We start from the raw sequence: 17990 nt of genomic DNA, 5'->3' as shown, positions 1-17990 counted from the left end.
AGAAGTAACACTAAAAAAAAATACACCTGCATTTTAGGAAACAAATCATTACAGCTTTCATATCCCTAAACTGAGAAATATACTTTAGAGACTGGGAAATAAAACATCAGGTAATTTTATATAGTCTCTTGTAAATCTCAACGTCTAAGCCACAATATTCCTAAGTAGTGTTTAGGTATTTTAAAGATTTTTATTGTTAAGTGATCTCTACACCCAACGTGGGGCCTGAACTTACAACCCCGAGATGAAGAGTTGCATGCTCTGACTGAGCCAGCTGGGTGCCCCAAAGTTTAGGTATTTTAATTCTGCTTTATAGAAGAGCAGTCATACATTTATTTGGAAATAAGTATGCCATATGAGGACATAGTTTCACTGTATTTCTATAGTAATAGATGTAGGTAAGAGAATTATAGTCAAGAGTTTAGGGGCGAGCTGGGGAAGGAAGAGAATATAATCAACAGTTGAAAATACTAAGTCTAAAAGCAAAATCTACATAGGAAATAAAATCAAGTACCACAACACTCTGTATACTCCCTCACTTAATTATAATTAGTTATACATTGCCTTTCTACTAAAATGTAACATAGAAACTAATTCTATAAAGTATAAATTAATCAAGATTTTTCTCCTAAAAATAAGACTAGTATCACTACAAAAATTTTGATGTCACTAAAGGAAACTGACAAAATCACCCAGTCTCAACTAATTTCATAACATACATATATATATATATATTACACTATTATACTATGTATGTGTGTGTGTGTATATATATATATATATGTATAGATATATAGATAGATAGATAGATATATGTACATTACATGGAGGTCCTTTTAACCATGACTAGATAAAACTTTTTCTGCAGACAGGATGGATGATGCAGCTAAGGCTGAACTCATTCAAATGTATGTGTATATAATAACTATTTTTAAAAGTCAAAGATCTTTAAGGGTTCTGCCCAAATGTACCCTTTACAGAGCTTTAGTCTTAAATATTCAGCAATATCTCAACTACCATAATTATGTGACAGACTCACTTTAAGTTGCTCGACACTGGTGGAGATTCAGTTTGTAATGAAAACCATCAAGATAACATACTAGTAACAAAAAAAACCTATTAGTTTGGTAGTTATGATAAATAATTTTACTTACATATTTTGGGCAAATACACATGAAATATCTTGACTACTATATGTACGTGAACTTCTAAGAGGGATATTTAGCAGAATATTATTTAACATAAAATTTAAAGACTTATGAAATATTCATTTGCAGACATCCAAAAAACACCTCAGCTGCAACCACAATCCTCCACTTATTTTTCTGATATACGATCAAGTAAAAAATATAGAACTGTGTAATTTTTATAGACACTGCTTAAAAATGAGTATCTACAGTAAATGGTAATTTAGTTAATTTTGTTTCCTTTTTCTCCACTTAACAAACTTTGACATATATATTTTTAAAATACACTCCATGTAGAATTAAAAATTCTTAAGCTTTGAACTAGGTTGCTATAATTAATCCACATAAGACATATGATAAAATCTGTATTAATTTGAAAGTACTGATTTTCAAATAAGAGAAGTGTAGAGTTTTTTTTGTTTGTTTAGGATTCAGGAAGAAACAGCTGGTGATATTTAGAAGAAAGTTTGAAAAATTAAAATTCAGAACTCTGTGTGTAAAGTGTACCATGTATGTCACAAAGCAGAGGAGAAAAAGCAGAGCATGCGAAAACACTATGCAAAACACTATGGAATTTCTTCTGGTTGGTCATTAAAGAATATCTCATTGCCTATCATGCTGTATGCTCAGCCCTCTGTACATAATGGTTATCTAAGTGTCTTTCATTTCTTCTAAGCACTGGTACTAGAGGAATATGTGAAAAATAAAGGGTGCTAACCACCCAACACTGTGCTTGCTGCCACTCAACAATTTGAGAAACAGATTTAATCAAAGAGGTTGCTAACAGTCCTAACAAATTAAATAAGACTCTTGGGTTATAAATGGATTATAATTTTCCACACTTGACCTAACCCACTTCCTAACATTTATACTGGAAGTGATTTAAAAATGCCATTTGGAAAGCAAGAAGATAAAATATTCTTTACATCTTAAACAGAAGAATCCTTAATTTTAGATAGACTAACGTGCAAACTCCTTTACCCTTTAAAATGCTCTATCAAGTCTCAATTCCTAATGATCAAGTATGTTGATATATATTTTAACTCTAAAAACATCTTATGTATTTTCTTCCTGTAGATATCTTCATACCTCTAAGGTTAAAAGGTTTGCTTTAAAACTTCCTAAGGTGATGCTTCTTCCTATGGTTAAACTGTTAACATCGCATATTCCATTTAATAAAAATTTCTGGTAATTTTTACTTAAATAATTGGGTTTTTTGATCTCTTGATTTATTAACTGTTATAATTCCATATATGCATGTATCAACCAGTCATATTTTCATAGCTTCTGAAATATAAAACTGAGGAAGTGAGTTTCACAAATTATGACAATATATTTAGAACAGTTAACAATTTACTATTTTAATATTAAGAAAATAAGGCTTCAAAATACTGGTCATTTTGTGTATTTTATGACACAGAAATGTACTCAGTAAACACCAGTGGGTAACAATATATCACTGTCTTTTTAAAAGTTTCTTAATCTGTTTTACAGCAGATGCTAAAATGTAGCTCATCTATTTACTATAACGGAGCATCTCCTTGCCTAAGCTGAAATATCCAAGTGAGCAAAGTTTATAGCAGCTGCTTAATAAACAAGGCCAGATTTCTGGTGGTCAACGTAAAAGAAAAAGGTGAATAACTTTTTTGACAATGACTGGCATTTTCAATTTTGTTCACTGGCCACTTTAAGTAATAAAGTCAATGTCTGCAAATTTGCAACAGAATCTCTACTTTGGCAATTAATGAATGTCGGAAAGTACTGGGGGGGGATCACTGTGTGACACAGAGTTACCCACTTCTCCATCACCATAATTATGTTTCATGAGCATGATATGGCTCTCTGAATATGACTGAGTCCTCAGCAGGGTAGCAAGAAGCAAATATTTGTAGCCAACACCATTTTTAGACAGAATTTCTGTGCAGGAAGATAATGTGGAATAAGACTAGAAAAAGGGCAGAAGCTGGCGGGGCGGGAGGCAGGGAGGAAAGTCTAAAGAATTATGCAAATTTAAAAGTGCCACACATTTGTATACAAATAAGCTGTACTAACTAGGACATGTATTCCTGCAACAATATCATAAATGTTTGATATGGATGACATAGGACAGCTACTCAGTGTCGTCCTTGAACTGAGGCCAGTCTGCAAATTGTTTATTACTAATCTGTGAAGAAATAAGGAGCCTGCACCAAAAATGGAAATCAATTATGTCACTAGAATATTGTTTAGTTCAGCTGATATTTACTCGCAGCCTTTTTTCCTCTTTGATAAAGGAAGGAATGCATTGATTTACATTCTTGCACAAGTTCCTTATCTTGAGGACCAGTAAAAGTTTGTGGAACAGCTACCTTGACCTGAGTAGCACTGTCATAAAGCACAATGCCTAATGGAATAAAACATACTTAAAATGTTACATACTTAACACCTTTATTTCCTCCAAATTTATTAATTTCTAAAATTCAATGTCTTGGTTATATTCTCTAACTTGGCAACACTTAAAGTGTATCTGTCACATGGATGATGTGATATACCAGATGGGTAATGATGCTATCGGGCCTTATACATACAAACATCTATGGGCAGTTAAATTAATTCTCGATTAAATAGTAAAACATTCTAAATTTAGATTGGATGAAGTTTGAAAAAGTTAAGTCTAACAAGGACCTCATGTAAATTAAGCAATAAATTGGGTATTTTCATCAGTCTTTTTCAGCAACTCCAAAATCTTCGTATGATACTTACTGATGATTTTTGCATCATTTCTTGAGGGACTTTGATCAAGCAATAATTCAGGCACATTCATCATGTGGAAAATAAATATTCTGAAAAATCAATACATAGTTGATGAACACATGAAACAGTCCAAATCACTGAAAATCAAAAAAGGTTCTAGAAGATGTGTTTCACACTAATTGAACATTTAAGTTCAAATAAGATACTTTCCCTTTTCCATGGGAAAAATTTGTTGTAGCATCTCTTTCTAATGGAAAGTTTTATAATAAAACCTTCTTTTTACAGCTACTGTTTTCTGAGGAGACTAGAATTATAGAGTTTGTAGCCATAATCGGAAAATTAACATATCATGTAAAAATTTTCTAATTTTCAAATCTTATTTTCTTACTTTCTTATGAAAGCCAATGTAATTTCAGCTATTATGGTCTTGATTTCATATAGCACAAAGATATTCAAATGACTTGCAGCTTATAACTGGTAGATGGATTTACAAATATTTTAGAAGTAGAAACTGACAGGGGTAGGTGGATGATTATGTTAATATCTCTATTTTCTTAATCAGCTGTATCTCTAGTACTTAAATAATGCCTAACACATAATGAATGCTCCAAAATAGTTGCTGAATAACTGAACTGAAGGAAAAGGAGGAAGAAGAGCTTAGGATGACTAACAAGTGACATATGTATAGCTGAATGATGCTATCATCAATTGAGACAGGAAAAACAAGAAAAGGAGTGTAAATGGAAGAAAAAGAAGTTCTATTCAGTGCTGCTGACTTCTGTGGAATTCAAGCGGTAATATCCAGAGGGCAGCTAAATATACAAGTTTGAGGCTTAAGACAAAGATAGAGCGATATCTGAAAGGCCTCACCACACTGATGATAATTAAAACTGTGAGTGTGGATGAAATTTATCTGTGAGAATATGTGTCATGAGAAAAGAGTCCAGAAAGTAAAATCTTTGGAAAAACCAACACAGGGCTGTATGGGAAAGAGGAAGAAATGAAGATGAGATTCTATAAGGAAACCGAGAAGAAACAGTTCAGGAAACTAGATGAAAGCCAGGAGAGAATTACATCCCAAAAACCAACACAGGAGAATTTTAGAAAGAACGTGGTCAACACTGTCAACATGTACAGAAAGACTGAAAAGACAGCTAAGGGATCTGGCAGTTAGAAGATCATGTGTGATGTTAGCAAACAGATTCAACAGAGCATATTTAGCTAGGTATATATCCTTTCAAATTCTGCTCCACGCTTATAAGATTTTACACAAATCACGTACATATACAAGCATACACAGAGGTTTTAAAACATTGTTCATTTTACAGAAAAGAGATATTAAGATTATTTATCTTGATTTTTCTAACTCAAAAATATTTTATGAAAATCTCTCCAAGTAAGAGCAGTAAGAAATGCTATTTTACATGGTTGTATAATAAATAGTCCACTGTGTGGCTAGCTACCTCAATTTATGCAACCAATCCCTTATATCACTATGTATTTTTTCTTTTGCCACTCAAAACAGTGCTGTAAATAAACATGAGATACTCCCAGAAGTGTCATTGCTAGATCAAGGAGCATATGTATTTTAAAAAACGTTTTTACCATGGTAAATTTTGAACTTACACAAAAGTAGACAATGTTATACTGAACAACCATATCAGGTACCCATCACTCAGCTCCAACAGCCATCAATGCTTGGCCAATCCATACCTCTATTCATCCTATCCCTATATCATTTTGAAGCACATCCCATACACTCTACCACTTCATCCAGAAATTATTCAGGACATATCTCTAAAAGATAAGGGCTCTTGTATTTTGTTAGCTGTTGTCAGACTGTTTTTCAAAAAAATTGTGACAATTCATATACCTCCCTTTTTATCCCTTCTCCTATTAAGTAACTTTTATAAGTTGTTGGCTTTATTTTTCCAGTATTCCTTCTTTTAAAATACAAGAAAATACACATATTGATGCATCTTCTAAATGCTTAAATGTCTGCTATTATCTTTCTTTTACCCTGTCATGTGGAATAATACCTTGGTCACGTACAGAATTGTTATGGTGCAGTTCTTTTCTCTCAAGATTCTACCTTCCGCTGTTACAAGTTAGAAGTCCAATGCCAATGTGATAACTTGTTACATCCAGGAAACTGACCAATATATGTCTGGGGTATGTGTTTGCATTTTCATTAAACCATCCAGAACTCACTGACCTTTATCACTGATGGACTCAGGCTATCTTCAGCTCAGGAAAATTTTCTTCTATTTGTTTAATTGTGGACTATCCTTCACCGGTTTCTTTTTTCCCTTTTAAATTCCCATAAATATTATTCACATGTTAGATCTGTTAGGTCTCCTCGATCTATTTCCTAAGTCTATTATCTTTTCTTTCAGGATTCTTCCGTTTTGTATTTTTGCTGTACTGTGAGCATATATTTTACTTGATTTTTCCAGTCTCATAATTTAAGTCCTAACAATGACCACTCTTCACTGGAGTTCTGCTCACATAATTGTGATTTTTATTAGCTGTACCTACATTTCCTTCGGTGTTCACTTTTATCATTCAAGTTATCTGTCTCCTCTAGTAGCTTTATTTATTCTGTTGGTTCAGAATGATCCTTCTCTTGAATTTGTAGGCCTCTCTGAAGGGCTGCCTTTCTTTGTTAGCAACTGGAACCCTATGTTGCAGTGGTCAAAGCAGCAGCTTTTCTCTGAGTAGTGGAAGGTAAAGTGGCCTTCACCCTTGGGACTGCCAGTTAGCAGCTGAAGTACCAGGAGGAAGGCTCTCTGGTGTTTAATTATAGGTCTTTTCAAACTTTCCTAGTCTCAGTAATGGATGAACTCAGCCTACGGGTTCAGCTACTCCCTGGATTTGTGGAGGTTGAAGAAGAGTCCTGGCATAATCCCTAAGGGCCAATAACCCCTCCCCACCAAGTCAACAAATATTTACTGAGCAGCATTTATGTACCACTTAAGGAGTTTGTATCTATTGGATGGTGAAGAGATGAAAATAGATACTAAAAGGAATGTTGCCACCTTTACAATTTTGCCTATAGTTTTAGTTTCATTCATTAACATTACCACTACACCAAATACTGCTATCAACCCTTTAACCAACATTATATTTTTCTCTCCTTATTTACAACCCCCTACCACCCATCTCCTCTTCCTATGATCAGTCCCACTTTTGGATAGGTGATAGTTAAGTAACAGCGCTGATCATTTCCTAAGTGAAATAAAGGAACTATCACTATTGCTGCTCCCTCTCAAAACTACCACCTATTATCTTACATATCATCTTAAGAATTTCTTATTATTTAAGAAACCTAATATCCTGGATCTTCTATGTGCCATTTATTGTGACTGAGTTTTGCACAAAATTCCCCCCGGAAAAGTATAAATCACCTGGTAAATACATTTAATTTTTTAGTCTTTACTCCTTTTAAACATTTTAATTTTTTCCTATGGGTTATACTTTTTCATTTTCCTGCAATCTATCTCTTGAAGAACTGGAGCTGTTTGGGTTTCCCACAGTCTAGATTTTGCTGGACGCAGCTCAGCACATCTCTCTAACCTTTGTATTTCCTGCAAGTTGCAGCTGGACCCTGAGAACTGAGAACTGGTATTCTTTCACTGGGGGCACGCAATATTTTCTTTTTTTTTAATTTAATATTAGCAACTACTGATCCTCAATGCTTAGATATATTAAGTAATTGGGGGTTGCAAAACAGTTAATTTTTTTTTCCTCATTCTTTTGGCTGGATTAATCTTAAAAGAAAATACTTCTCCTCACCTATAATGAGGTCATCCAATGATAAAGTTCATATAGGAAAGGCAAAATAAATCATTTTTTTTTCTAGTTCTGCCTCATTTTTAAGATAACAAATTAGTTCTCTGACGATGAGTTAATTAAAAAATTTACCACTATAGAATCATGCATTTAAACATAAATGATGGGTTTTAAATATTTGTAATTAATACCCTTATTGAAACTCAAACTATCCCATCTCTCGCCAGTGTGAACTGCTCCAAGTTGTCTCCTAAGGTTTTTTGACAAGGCTTTGACAGTTTCCTTTGAATCTGTAATGACAAGATGTTTCAAGCTTATCATATATTTCCTGTCCCAGACACAGAATCATCCATTTTTTCCAAAGAAGTCCTGGTTTTCTTTTAATAGAAAATTAGGAATGATTATTGCTTACTGTCTTAATGTCATTACTTTTATATCTTTTCAATGGACAAAGCAAGGAAATTTTATGTATTAATATATATTCTGAATTTCATTTGGAATTAATTTCAAACTCACAAAAAGCTAGAAAGAATAAAATACTAAATATTACATATCCTTTACCCAGATTTGCCTATTATTGTTATACTCTCTTGTTTTGTAATTTGCATTCTCTCTATGCATGTATATATACATTTTTTCCTTTGAACTGCATGAAGGAAAATTATATACATCATGGCTCTTTACCCCTATACAGTGAATATTTCCTAAGAAATAAGTATTTCCTAAGACATAAGGATAGTCTTTGTCACCACAGTTTGGTGTCAACTTCATAAATTTACATTGATGCAACACATTTAATCTACTGTCCATTTTCCTTGTTAAATGTCCTCTATAGTCACTTGCCCCCTCCAGTATAGGATACAGCCAAGGAACAGGTACTGCCTTTAATTATTATCTCTTTACATAGTCTGGAACATTTCTATTGCTTTATGACACTGACATTTCTTAATCTTTCATGGCACTGGCTTTTAAAAAGGAAAAAAACAGAACATTCTTCATGGTTATGCATTCACAGCCAGAATGCTACAAAAGTAATGTTATATCCTTCTCACACTATCCCATCTGAAGGCACATGATGTGCATCCGTCCCTCCTTTGATGATGTTAATTTTAATCACACAGTTCAGGTGGTGCTAAATTTCTCTTCCCTATTATCACTGGTTCCCTGCACCCTCCTCTCTTGTAAATGTGAAAAAGACATGTAAATATCGTGCTCTTCATCAAAAAAATCCCCTCTAGATTATCAGCCGTTAGTGATTCTTGCCTAATCATTTTTACCATAAAAGGTGTAAATGAGCAGGCAGAGGTGGGAACTGACTACAAGAGGGCTTAAGGAACTTTCTGAAGTGACGGAGATAGCAGCTTGATAAGATTGGATTATACAGGTCTACACATTTCTCAAAACTCAGAGAATGTTTTATTAAAGAAAAGAATTATTAATTTCACAAGTATAAATAACAATTTATAAATTATTAAATAATAATACATAAACATTGAACTCTAGTTAATGAAATGCATGCTGAAGTATTTAGAAATGTTTGCAACTTATTTTGAAAGGGATCAAAAAAATAAGATGGACTGTGCGTAGATGGATAGGTATGTGATAATGTAATAAAGGAAATATAGTAAAAAGTTAATAACTAAAAAATGTTGTTGGTGGGTACAGGGTGTTCACTGTGTAATTCTTTGAGCTTTGCTGTATGTTTGAACATTTTCATAATAAAATACTGGGATTCTAACTTCTGTACAACAAAGGAAATCATAAACAAAATGAAAAGGCAACCTAGTGAATGGTAGAAAATATCTGGAAATTATAGCTCATAAAAATACCTAAAACATACAGAGAACTCATACAACTCAAAAGCAAACAATCCAATTAAAAAATCGGCAGAGGATATAAATAGACATTTTTCCAAATAAGACATACCTATGGCAACAGTATAGAAAAAGATGCTCAACATCACTAATTATCAGGGAAATGCAAACCACAATGAGATACCCCTTACACCTGTGAGAATGGCTATTATCAAAAAGACAAAAAGCGTTAGCAAAGATGTGGAAAAGATGTAGAGAAAACAGAACCCTCGTGTACCGTTGGTGGGAATGTAAATTAGTGCAACCACTATGGAAAACAGTATGGAAGTTCCTCAAAAAATTAAAAATGGAATTACCATAAGAGCCAGTAATTCCACTTCTGGGTATTTATCTGAAGAACAAAAAAACACTAACTCAAAAAGATATATGCACCCCCATGTTCACTACAGCATAATTTACAATAGCCAAGATATGGAAGCAACCTAAGTATCCATCTATGGATGAATGGCAAAAGATATGCATATGAATATAATAAAATGTTACTCAGTCATAAAAAAGAATGAAATCTTGCCATTTGCAGTAACATGGATGGACCTTGAGGTCATTATGCTAAGTGAGATAAGGCAGATAGAGAAAGACAAATACCATTATGCTCTCAATTATATGTGGAATCTAAAAACAAAACAAAAAACCAAGCTCCTTGATACAGAGAACGGATTATTGGTTGCCAGAAGCAGGCGCGAGGCAAAATGGGTCAAAAGGTACAAACTTTCAGTAATAAAATAAGTTAAGTCATGGGAATGTAATATATAGCATGGTGACTACAGTTAATAATACTGTACTGCATAGTTGTAAGTTGCTAGGACAGTCGATCTTAATATTCCTTATCATAAGAAAAAAAAAAGAAAAAATCCTGTAACTATGTAGGATGATGGATGTTAACGAGCCTTATTGTAGTGATCATTTTGCAATGTATACAAAGATCAAATCAAGTGGTACACCTGAAACTAATACAATGTTATGTGTCAACTATACCTCAAAAAAAAAAAAAAAAAAAAAAAAAAAAAAAGGTAAAGGGTAGATCTTTCGGCCTCAAAACTATTACAGGTGTTGTTTCATTGCCTTCTGGCAATGGCTGAGATGAAATGAGTATTGTTTGATTTTTATTCCCTCGTGTATAAGAAGTAGTATTACCTAATTTCTTGTAGAAGGTCTTTAAAATTTTGTGAGAATATGGCCAGTTATGATTTTTCTTTTTTTTTTTTTTTTTTAAGTAGGATCCACACCCAGTGTGGAGCCCAATGTGGAGCCCGAACTCACAACCCCGAGATCAAGACCCGAGCCAAGATCAAGAATCAAATGCTCAACTGACTGAGCCATCCAGGCACCCAGCCAATTATGATTCTGAATCAATTCTTTTTCATTGATTTTTGCCTGAAAACATTAACCCTTCCAATCTGCACACAAGACTTTCCTCAATGCAGGAAATTTTGTTACATTTTTAATTGTTTATGTTTAAAAGAAAATGGAGTATGCCAAAAGTTTTCTCAAATATTCTTTTAGATCTCTCCTTTTTAAAACTGTGTTTGTAAAACTGTGCCCTATGTTGCAACAACGACCACAGTTCAACCACCTAAATCAAAGAAGTAAAAATGCAAAGATGACTCATTAATGCCAGGAAAAACAGGAAGGGTTTGGTTAGTAGCTCTCTAATTTATAAAAGAATGAAAGAAGTCAGAGTAGCACTGCTGATAGCTGTTAATGGGGAAAGGTTCTGCAGTAGACTTGAATGCGATAGCAGTTTGCAGGGCAGGGGAGGGGGGTGTCATGAAAACAGGGCAAAGACATTATGTTTTCATTTACACAGGGGACATGTACCAAATACCTAGGTTACTAAATTCATCATTCTTAATAGCTAGCTAGCATTACTCTAAGGAACTCAAACATTTTATCTATTGTAAAGCAAAATCAGAACGTTCTACTAAAGACCATGTCAAACAGTTGAATATAGATTATCTGAAACGAACCTGTGTAACTTTCATCATCATCAGATAAAGGCACCTCTCTTTTTAGCAGCAATTCCAACTCCTCTGTCTCTGCTACATCCACTGGACGCTCCCCGTGTTTATTAGCTTGAAATGGATTTCCACCATGACGAAGTAACAGTTTCACTATCTGCAATATTAAACAGGAGGAAGATTAAGTCTCTTCAGAGATATGTATCATTTCAACCATTCTCTTGAGAACACAACATCCTTCTGCCTCATCTGCTCTGCCTCCCTTCCTCAGTGTCTATTCTAAATCACGATTGCTCTCTTCAAGTTCCATTTTCATTGCCATCTACCCTCCATCCGATGATCTTATCTACTATGAAAAATTTCCTCCTTAAAATTTAAGGTGGGCTCTTTGGGCATTATATCTCATCATTTTTCTTCCTGTTCCATCATATGTTCAACAAATATTTACTGAGGACCTAATTAATAAAAGCACTATTCCAAGTTTCACAGATAAATCAATGGACAAGAATAACATGCTTCTTGGCCTCTTATAATGTGTATTCTAGAGGGAGTCTCAAAAGAGGTATCATCCTTCTCTGTAAGGCTAATATCACTACCAATGCTCTTAATCTTCTGGAGATTTTAACTATCAGGAACTGACATGGATTTATTCAGAACTAATAAATCTTAAAGTTTAAGGCCGTCTCTTTCATGGTCCCCTTACAGTGCCCTGGATCTAATTTTGTATTCATTACTTTGACATTTTTCTTAAGCCCTTGTCTCCCCTACCACGTAAAGTAAGCTCTGGGCTCCACAAAACCGGGATGTGCCTGGTTAGTCATCATTTCATTTCTTTTGTCTGTTGTTTTTATCCTCTTCCTTCTATGTCTTTAAACCTCTTTGGCTCCCTTCTAGAACCCAGTCTTTCCAGCTCATGTCTCTCTCACCTTAAAAAAAATGGCAATGGGGGCGCCTGGGTGGCACAGCGGTTAAGCGTCTGCCTTCGGCTCAGGGCGTGATCCTGGCATTATGGGATCGAGCCCCATATCAGGCTCCTCCGCTATGAGCCTGCTTCTTCCTCTCCCACTCCCCCTGCTTGTGTTCCCTCTCTCGCTGGCTGTCTCTATCTCTGTCGAATAAATAAATAAAATCTTTATAAAAAAAAGCAATAAAGAAATGAAACAGATAAAATAAGAAATCTATCTTCCCCTCCTCTAGCTAAATCTGTCTTCTTTCCTTTACAGTCAAGCTTATGAAAATATACTCACCCTTGCAGCCTTGACTTTACTGGCTCTTCATTCTTTTACCTACAATTATGCTAACATCAGTCCTGTTGGGTCTCCCAAGATCTGTAAAGATCTAAGCCAATGACTGTTTTCCCTAGGGCTCTGCCCTTGATTGACTTCTCATGCTCCAGTCTACATCATCTATTTGGCGCTCTCCCCCACTCTGTTCGAATGTGATTAACAATTATGCGATCCATTTATTTATTTTCATTCTCCTGCTTGCTCTTTCTCAGCCCTCTTTCTTGAGCTCAAAGCACAAACATTCTGGATATATCCAGATGAGTATATTTGCATTTCAATGCAACACCTGAAACCAATAGGTTCCAAACACAGTTCATTAAATGTGCACCTTATCCTTTATCTATTTCCATTCTCAGTGACCAGCACCAAAATATACTCAGTCACTGAAGCCAGAAGGCTGGGAGTCATCACTGATTCTTGTTTTTTTACTCATCCTCTACATCAAATAGGTGGCCAAATATTATTAATTCTGCTTCTTCACTGTCTCTTCTTGTTTTCACCTTCTATTTCCGTTGACATTAGTGTGTTCCATCACATGTAAATTTAACCTATAATTAACACATTTCTCCCCTTATTCTAGACCACAAACTTCATGAGTGATCAAGTATTTGTTCCCAACGCCAATTCTATGGTGTTTTCTGGTTTTTAGGAAATAAATCATGTCTTTTTAAAGAAACAATATTAAACAAAATATTGTAAATTAGGAATTTCTAACATGAAAAAATACTTAAGAATAATGGAGACTCATATTGAATAATGGAACATTTTTTCTGGACTATGAAAGAATAAACTATCAATGTAGAAAATCTGAAATATAAGAATGTATAAAGAAAATAAATTACTCATGACCCCAACAGTTAATATTTTCTCTCTCTCTTTGTCCACTAATTTTTATCAAATTACATATGCTTGTGATTTTAAAAGATCAACTAGCTTTTCAAGGCCACTGGTAAAGAACAACTGTCTCCAAAACATCTCTCCATATACTTAAGTAACAGATTTGAGTTTGCTGCTTCCGTATTATTCAGTTTTAGGCATTGCCTACTGTCTTAAAATGTAAGATGTGGATTCAGCTGTCTTTCACCAACTCTCATCCCCTCTCCTTCCATACACATACACTCCCCTTCCTCCTAGCTTACTAATATAGTTATGTATTTCTTGTGCATTAGGACTAATAAAAATGTTAAATCAAGCAGTGCACTATGACTAAATTTCCATTCTTACACTTTATTTTCCCCATGGAGTTAAATGTCTTGATTTTTCATTTGCTCAGTTTTTACATAATCATCTTTAATTCATCCCCCATTCTGCTGTAAGTACAGATCTCTCTGATTCAATACACCATCACTTTTTTTGTTGTAGAGACTCCTTTCTCCAAACCTTCTAATGTGCTCTAAAGTGGACTGGATGGCCTCTAGATTTGCTTTCCAGCTGTTACTTCCCTTCAATCCTATCATCCCAGAAATACCCTTCCCTCAATTTTCTGTTGGATTCTTTAAATCCTATCTTCTCTTCTGATTTACTCCCTCATTTTGCTGAATCACCAACTCCAGAAAATTCCTAAGTAAAGATTTTTTACATGTCAGGAAATGCCTTTATTCTATCTACACTCGATTAATACTTAGTCTAGATAAAGGACAATTTTCCCTCCAATTTTGAAGGCATCACTCCATTATCTTCTAGCTTCTAGTGCTGTTAATGAAAAGTCTAATGCCACTCTGATTTTTTTTATCTTATGTAACGATTTGCTTTTTCTTTCTGAAAACTTCAGGACATTCTTTGCCCCTACTCTTCTGAAATTCCAGGATTAATGTATCTTTTTTTTTTTTTAAGATATATTTATTTGAGAGAGAGAGCGTGAGCATGTGAGCAGGGGGAAGGACAGAGGGAGAGGGGAAGCAGACTCCCTGCTGAGTGGGGAGCCCGACAAAAGCCTCAATTCCAGGACCCTGAGATTATCACCTGAGAGGAAACCAAGAGTCGGACACTCAACAGACTGAGCCCCCCAGGATAAATGTATCTTGATCTTGGTCTTTTTTATATCCATGTGCTGAGCATTCCACTGCCTTAAATTTGAAGACCCATCTGCCTTTAGTTCCAGGAAAACTTCTAGTTTTTTTGGATAATCTCCTAAGTTTTCACTGTTCTGTCTTCAAAGAACTCTTACTAAGATACTAGATTCTCCTGAAGTAATCATCTTTTTCCTCATTTCCGCTCCTTCACCTTTATCTTTTTGCTTCCCGGTTTCTGGGAGACTTCCTCAACTTTATCTTTACTCCTCAACACAAATGACCCTTGAAAAATGTGGGCGGCGTTAGGAACACTGACCCCTGTGTAGTCGAAAATCCATGCACAACTTTTGACTCCCCAAGAGCTTAATTACTAACAGCCTACTACTGACTGGAAGCCATGGCAATTACATCAACAGTCAGTTAACACATATTTTGCATGTTATTATGTATCATATGCTATATTCTTACAATAAAGCTAGAGGAAAGAGAATATTATTAAGAAAATGACAAGAGAAAATACATGTACAGTACTGTACTACACTTATCAAAAAAAATCTGCACGTAAGTGGCCCCGTGCAGTTGAAACCTGTGTTGTTCAAGGGTCAACTGTCATCTAGTTTTCATTTTTGCTACCATATTATTAATTTCCAAGGAGATTGTTCCTGCATTGACTGTTCCTCGTTTAATGCATTCAGGTCTTATTTCATACCTAAAATAAACTCTTATCTCTTTGGGGAAATTGGATTTTGGGGAAGTTCCTCATGGCATTATCCTGTCCTCCAAGTTCCTACTTTTCCATTTGCTTGTTTTGTATTTGTCCTCTATATTAGAGACTTTTTTCAAATGTAGGTGGATCACTGGCTGTCCACACATAAGAGTAAGGCACTAAAAGAATTACTGAAAATTTTGTTGGCATGGTTAGGACTTGCTAGATGAAGATGGACTTCATGCCAGTGTGGTATGACAGGACCATTTCATCAGACTCCCTTCTTGGCTAGTTCAATTTCCTGTGGAGAAATCTTCCAACTCATGCCTAAAACTGTAAGCCTTACTGTAAGCATTCTGGTTGCTGAAAGGAGGCTGGGGTTTTAACATTCAGTATGTTTCCCTTAATTAACTTACACTTAATTCTTACTCTTACCTATTTTTGTGGTATGTCAGTCCAGAATATATGGTTCATACTTGCCAGGAAATCAACCTCCCATTCATCTGCCAGGGTCAGAGAGGTACAGTCATCTGGCTATGTAAGGTTAGGAAGGGGATATAATGGTCAAAAAGACTTTGATCCATTTCTCTTGTCTTCAGTTCTATCTTAACGGGCACTTCCAGAAGTACCAATAGAAGGTGGTACACTTCCAGGCACCACCAATTCCTGAGCTTTAGTCTTTCTGGGATTCTGTGTTGGAATGGTTCTGGTTTCAATTTTCTGTGATTTTCTAAATCAGGAGTTGGCAAATTTGGTCTACAGACCAAATCCAGCCTGCTGATGAAGAATAGTTTTGATATTCTTTTAAAATACTTTAGGGGCACCTGGGTGGCTCAGTTGGTTAAGCTTCTGACTCTTGATTTTGGCTCAGGTCATGATCTCAGGGTTGTTGAGATGGAGCCCTGCGTCAGGCTCTGTGCAGAGTATGGAGCTTGCTTAAGATTCTTTCTCTCCCTCTCTCTCTGCTACTTTAAAAAGGATTCATAAAGGAGAATTAGTCCAGAGGAAGAGAGAGGAAGAAAAGAGGGAGGAGAAAGGAAGGGATGCTGGAGGCAGCACAGGACCAGCAAAATCTAAAATATTTACTATCTGGCCCTTTACAGAAAAATTTTGCCAAACCCTGTTCTAGAACAGTAACCAGTCATTCTTCTAGTTTCCATCTCCCAAAATATTGGTTTTCTTATTTCTTATGTTTTCGTCCTTGTGCACCTGTCATTTAGAGTCTCCTCTTACTGTCATTTTAGGAGTTTGAGAAAGTAACTGAAATAAAAACTTTTAGTTATTATAAATAATACTGTAGTGTACATCTTTATAAGTTGAAAATTTTACATTTTTAGGCTTATTTCCTTATGCTAGAGCCCTAGGATACGAAAATAGGATGTAGGATCTTGATATTGCTGAAAACTTTCAACAACCAACAGGAAATAATTGGCAAATATTTATTACATGTCTACGATGAGTCATGGACAGCTGGTTAATTCAAACATGTTACAAACCCCAACCTAGATAATCCTTTACAGATTATCCTCATATGCAAATAATTATTTATTCTAAAAAGGATTTATAAAGTAACTTAAAGTTGCTTAAAATGAAAGAGACAAATCTGAAATAGGTAAAAATGATGAAATCAGAGACAGGTATCTAAAACAGAACTAAGGGGGCGCCTGGGTGGCGCAGTCGTTAAGCGTCTGCCTTCAGCTCAGGATGTGATCCCAGAGTTCTGGGATCGAGCCCCACATCAGGCTACTCCACTGGGAGCCTGCTTCTTCCTCTCCCACTCCCCCTGCCTGTGTTTCCTCTCTCCCTGGCTGTCTCTCTCTCTGTCAGATAAATAAATGAAATCTTAAAAAAAAAACAAAAACAAAAAACCAGAACTAGGAACAAAGCATTACAAAAATATCATATACATATATATATATGTATATACATATATATCAAGTACCATATACACTTGCAAATGGTAAGCTAAAGATTAGGTTCTTAGTAAGCTACGTTAGTCCTTTTACGCTAAATAATTTAGAAAAGAACACAAAACTGCTATCTTTCTGCCTCTCCCACCTTAGAAATGTTTTATGGATGGCTGAAGTTCTCATAAGTATTACTGAGTGGAAGAAACCCAATTCTTAAAGATTCGTAATAAATGGTACAGATATATATACATGAGAGTTTGATAGCTCTCATTTCCCTCCTCCTCCTTAGGCATAAGTAAAAGAACAAGGAGAAAACAGCTCTCAATAGCTCTGAATTGTGACTCCTACTATCCTAGGCATGCTGGTAGGAGGAAAAGCAAAGGTCTCTTCAAAGTAGCATGCCAGTCTCCCTCTGAAAAGAGACTGGAAATAGTGTTTGAGTCTCTGTAAGTATAGGAGCTCAAAGGTCAGCCTCTGGAAATATTTGCAGCTCTGTGCACATTTAGAAACTTGAATTCATAGAAACATGTCC

The 17990-nt window shown here is 35.2% G+C and overlaps 1 protein-coding gene across 16 annotated transcripts in view; it reads right to left on the bottom strand.

Moving 5' to 3' along the window:
- The window catches only part of ANKRD12 (ankyrin repeat domain 12), a 123843-nt gene that overhangs the window by 35690 nt on the left and 70163 nt on the right, over window positions 1-17990 (bottom strand). For 9 of the 16 annotated variants that reach the window (XM_044382843.3, XM_048218627.2, XM_044382842.3 and 6 more), the window contains 2 exons: window positions 11554-11701; window positions 7904-8002 (listed from right to left, as the gene is read on the bottom strand). In XM_044382843.3, coding sequence (XP_044238778.1) covers window positions 7904-8002; window positions 11554-11701 — 247 coding nt within the window. The remainder of the gene's footprint in view (window positions 1-7903; window positions 8003-11553; window positions 11702-17990) is intronic. The other 7 variants (XM_048218629.2, XM_048218631.2, XM_026495993.4 and 4 more) reach the window with 1 other exon arrangement.

This window comes from Ursus arctos, unplaced genomic scaffold (assembly GCF_023065955.2).
Source record: "Ursus arctos isolate Adak ecotype North America unplaced genomic scaffold, UrsArc2.0 scaffold_17, whole genome shotgun sequence".
NCBI classification, from domain to species: Eukaryota; Metazoa; Chordata; class Mammalia; order Carnivora; family Ursidae; genus Ursus; species Ursus arctos.
This window is presented reverse-complemented; position numbering and strand designations above follow the sequence as displayed.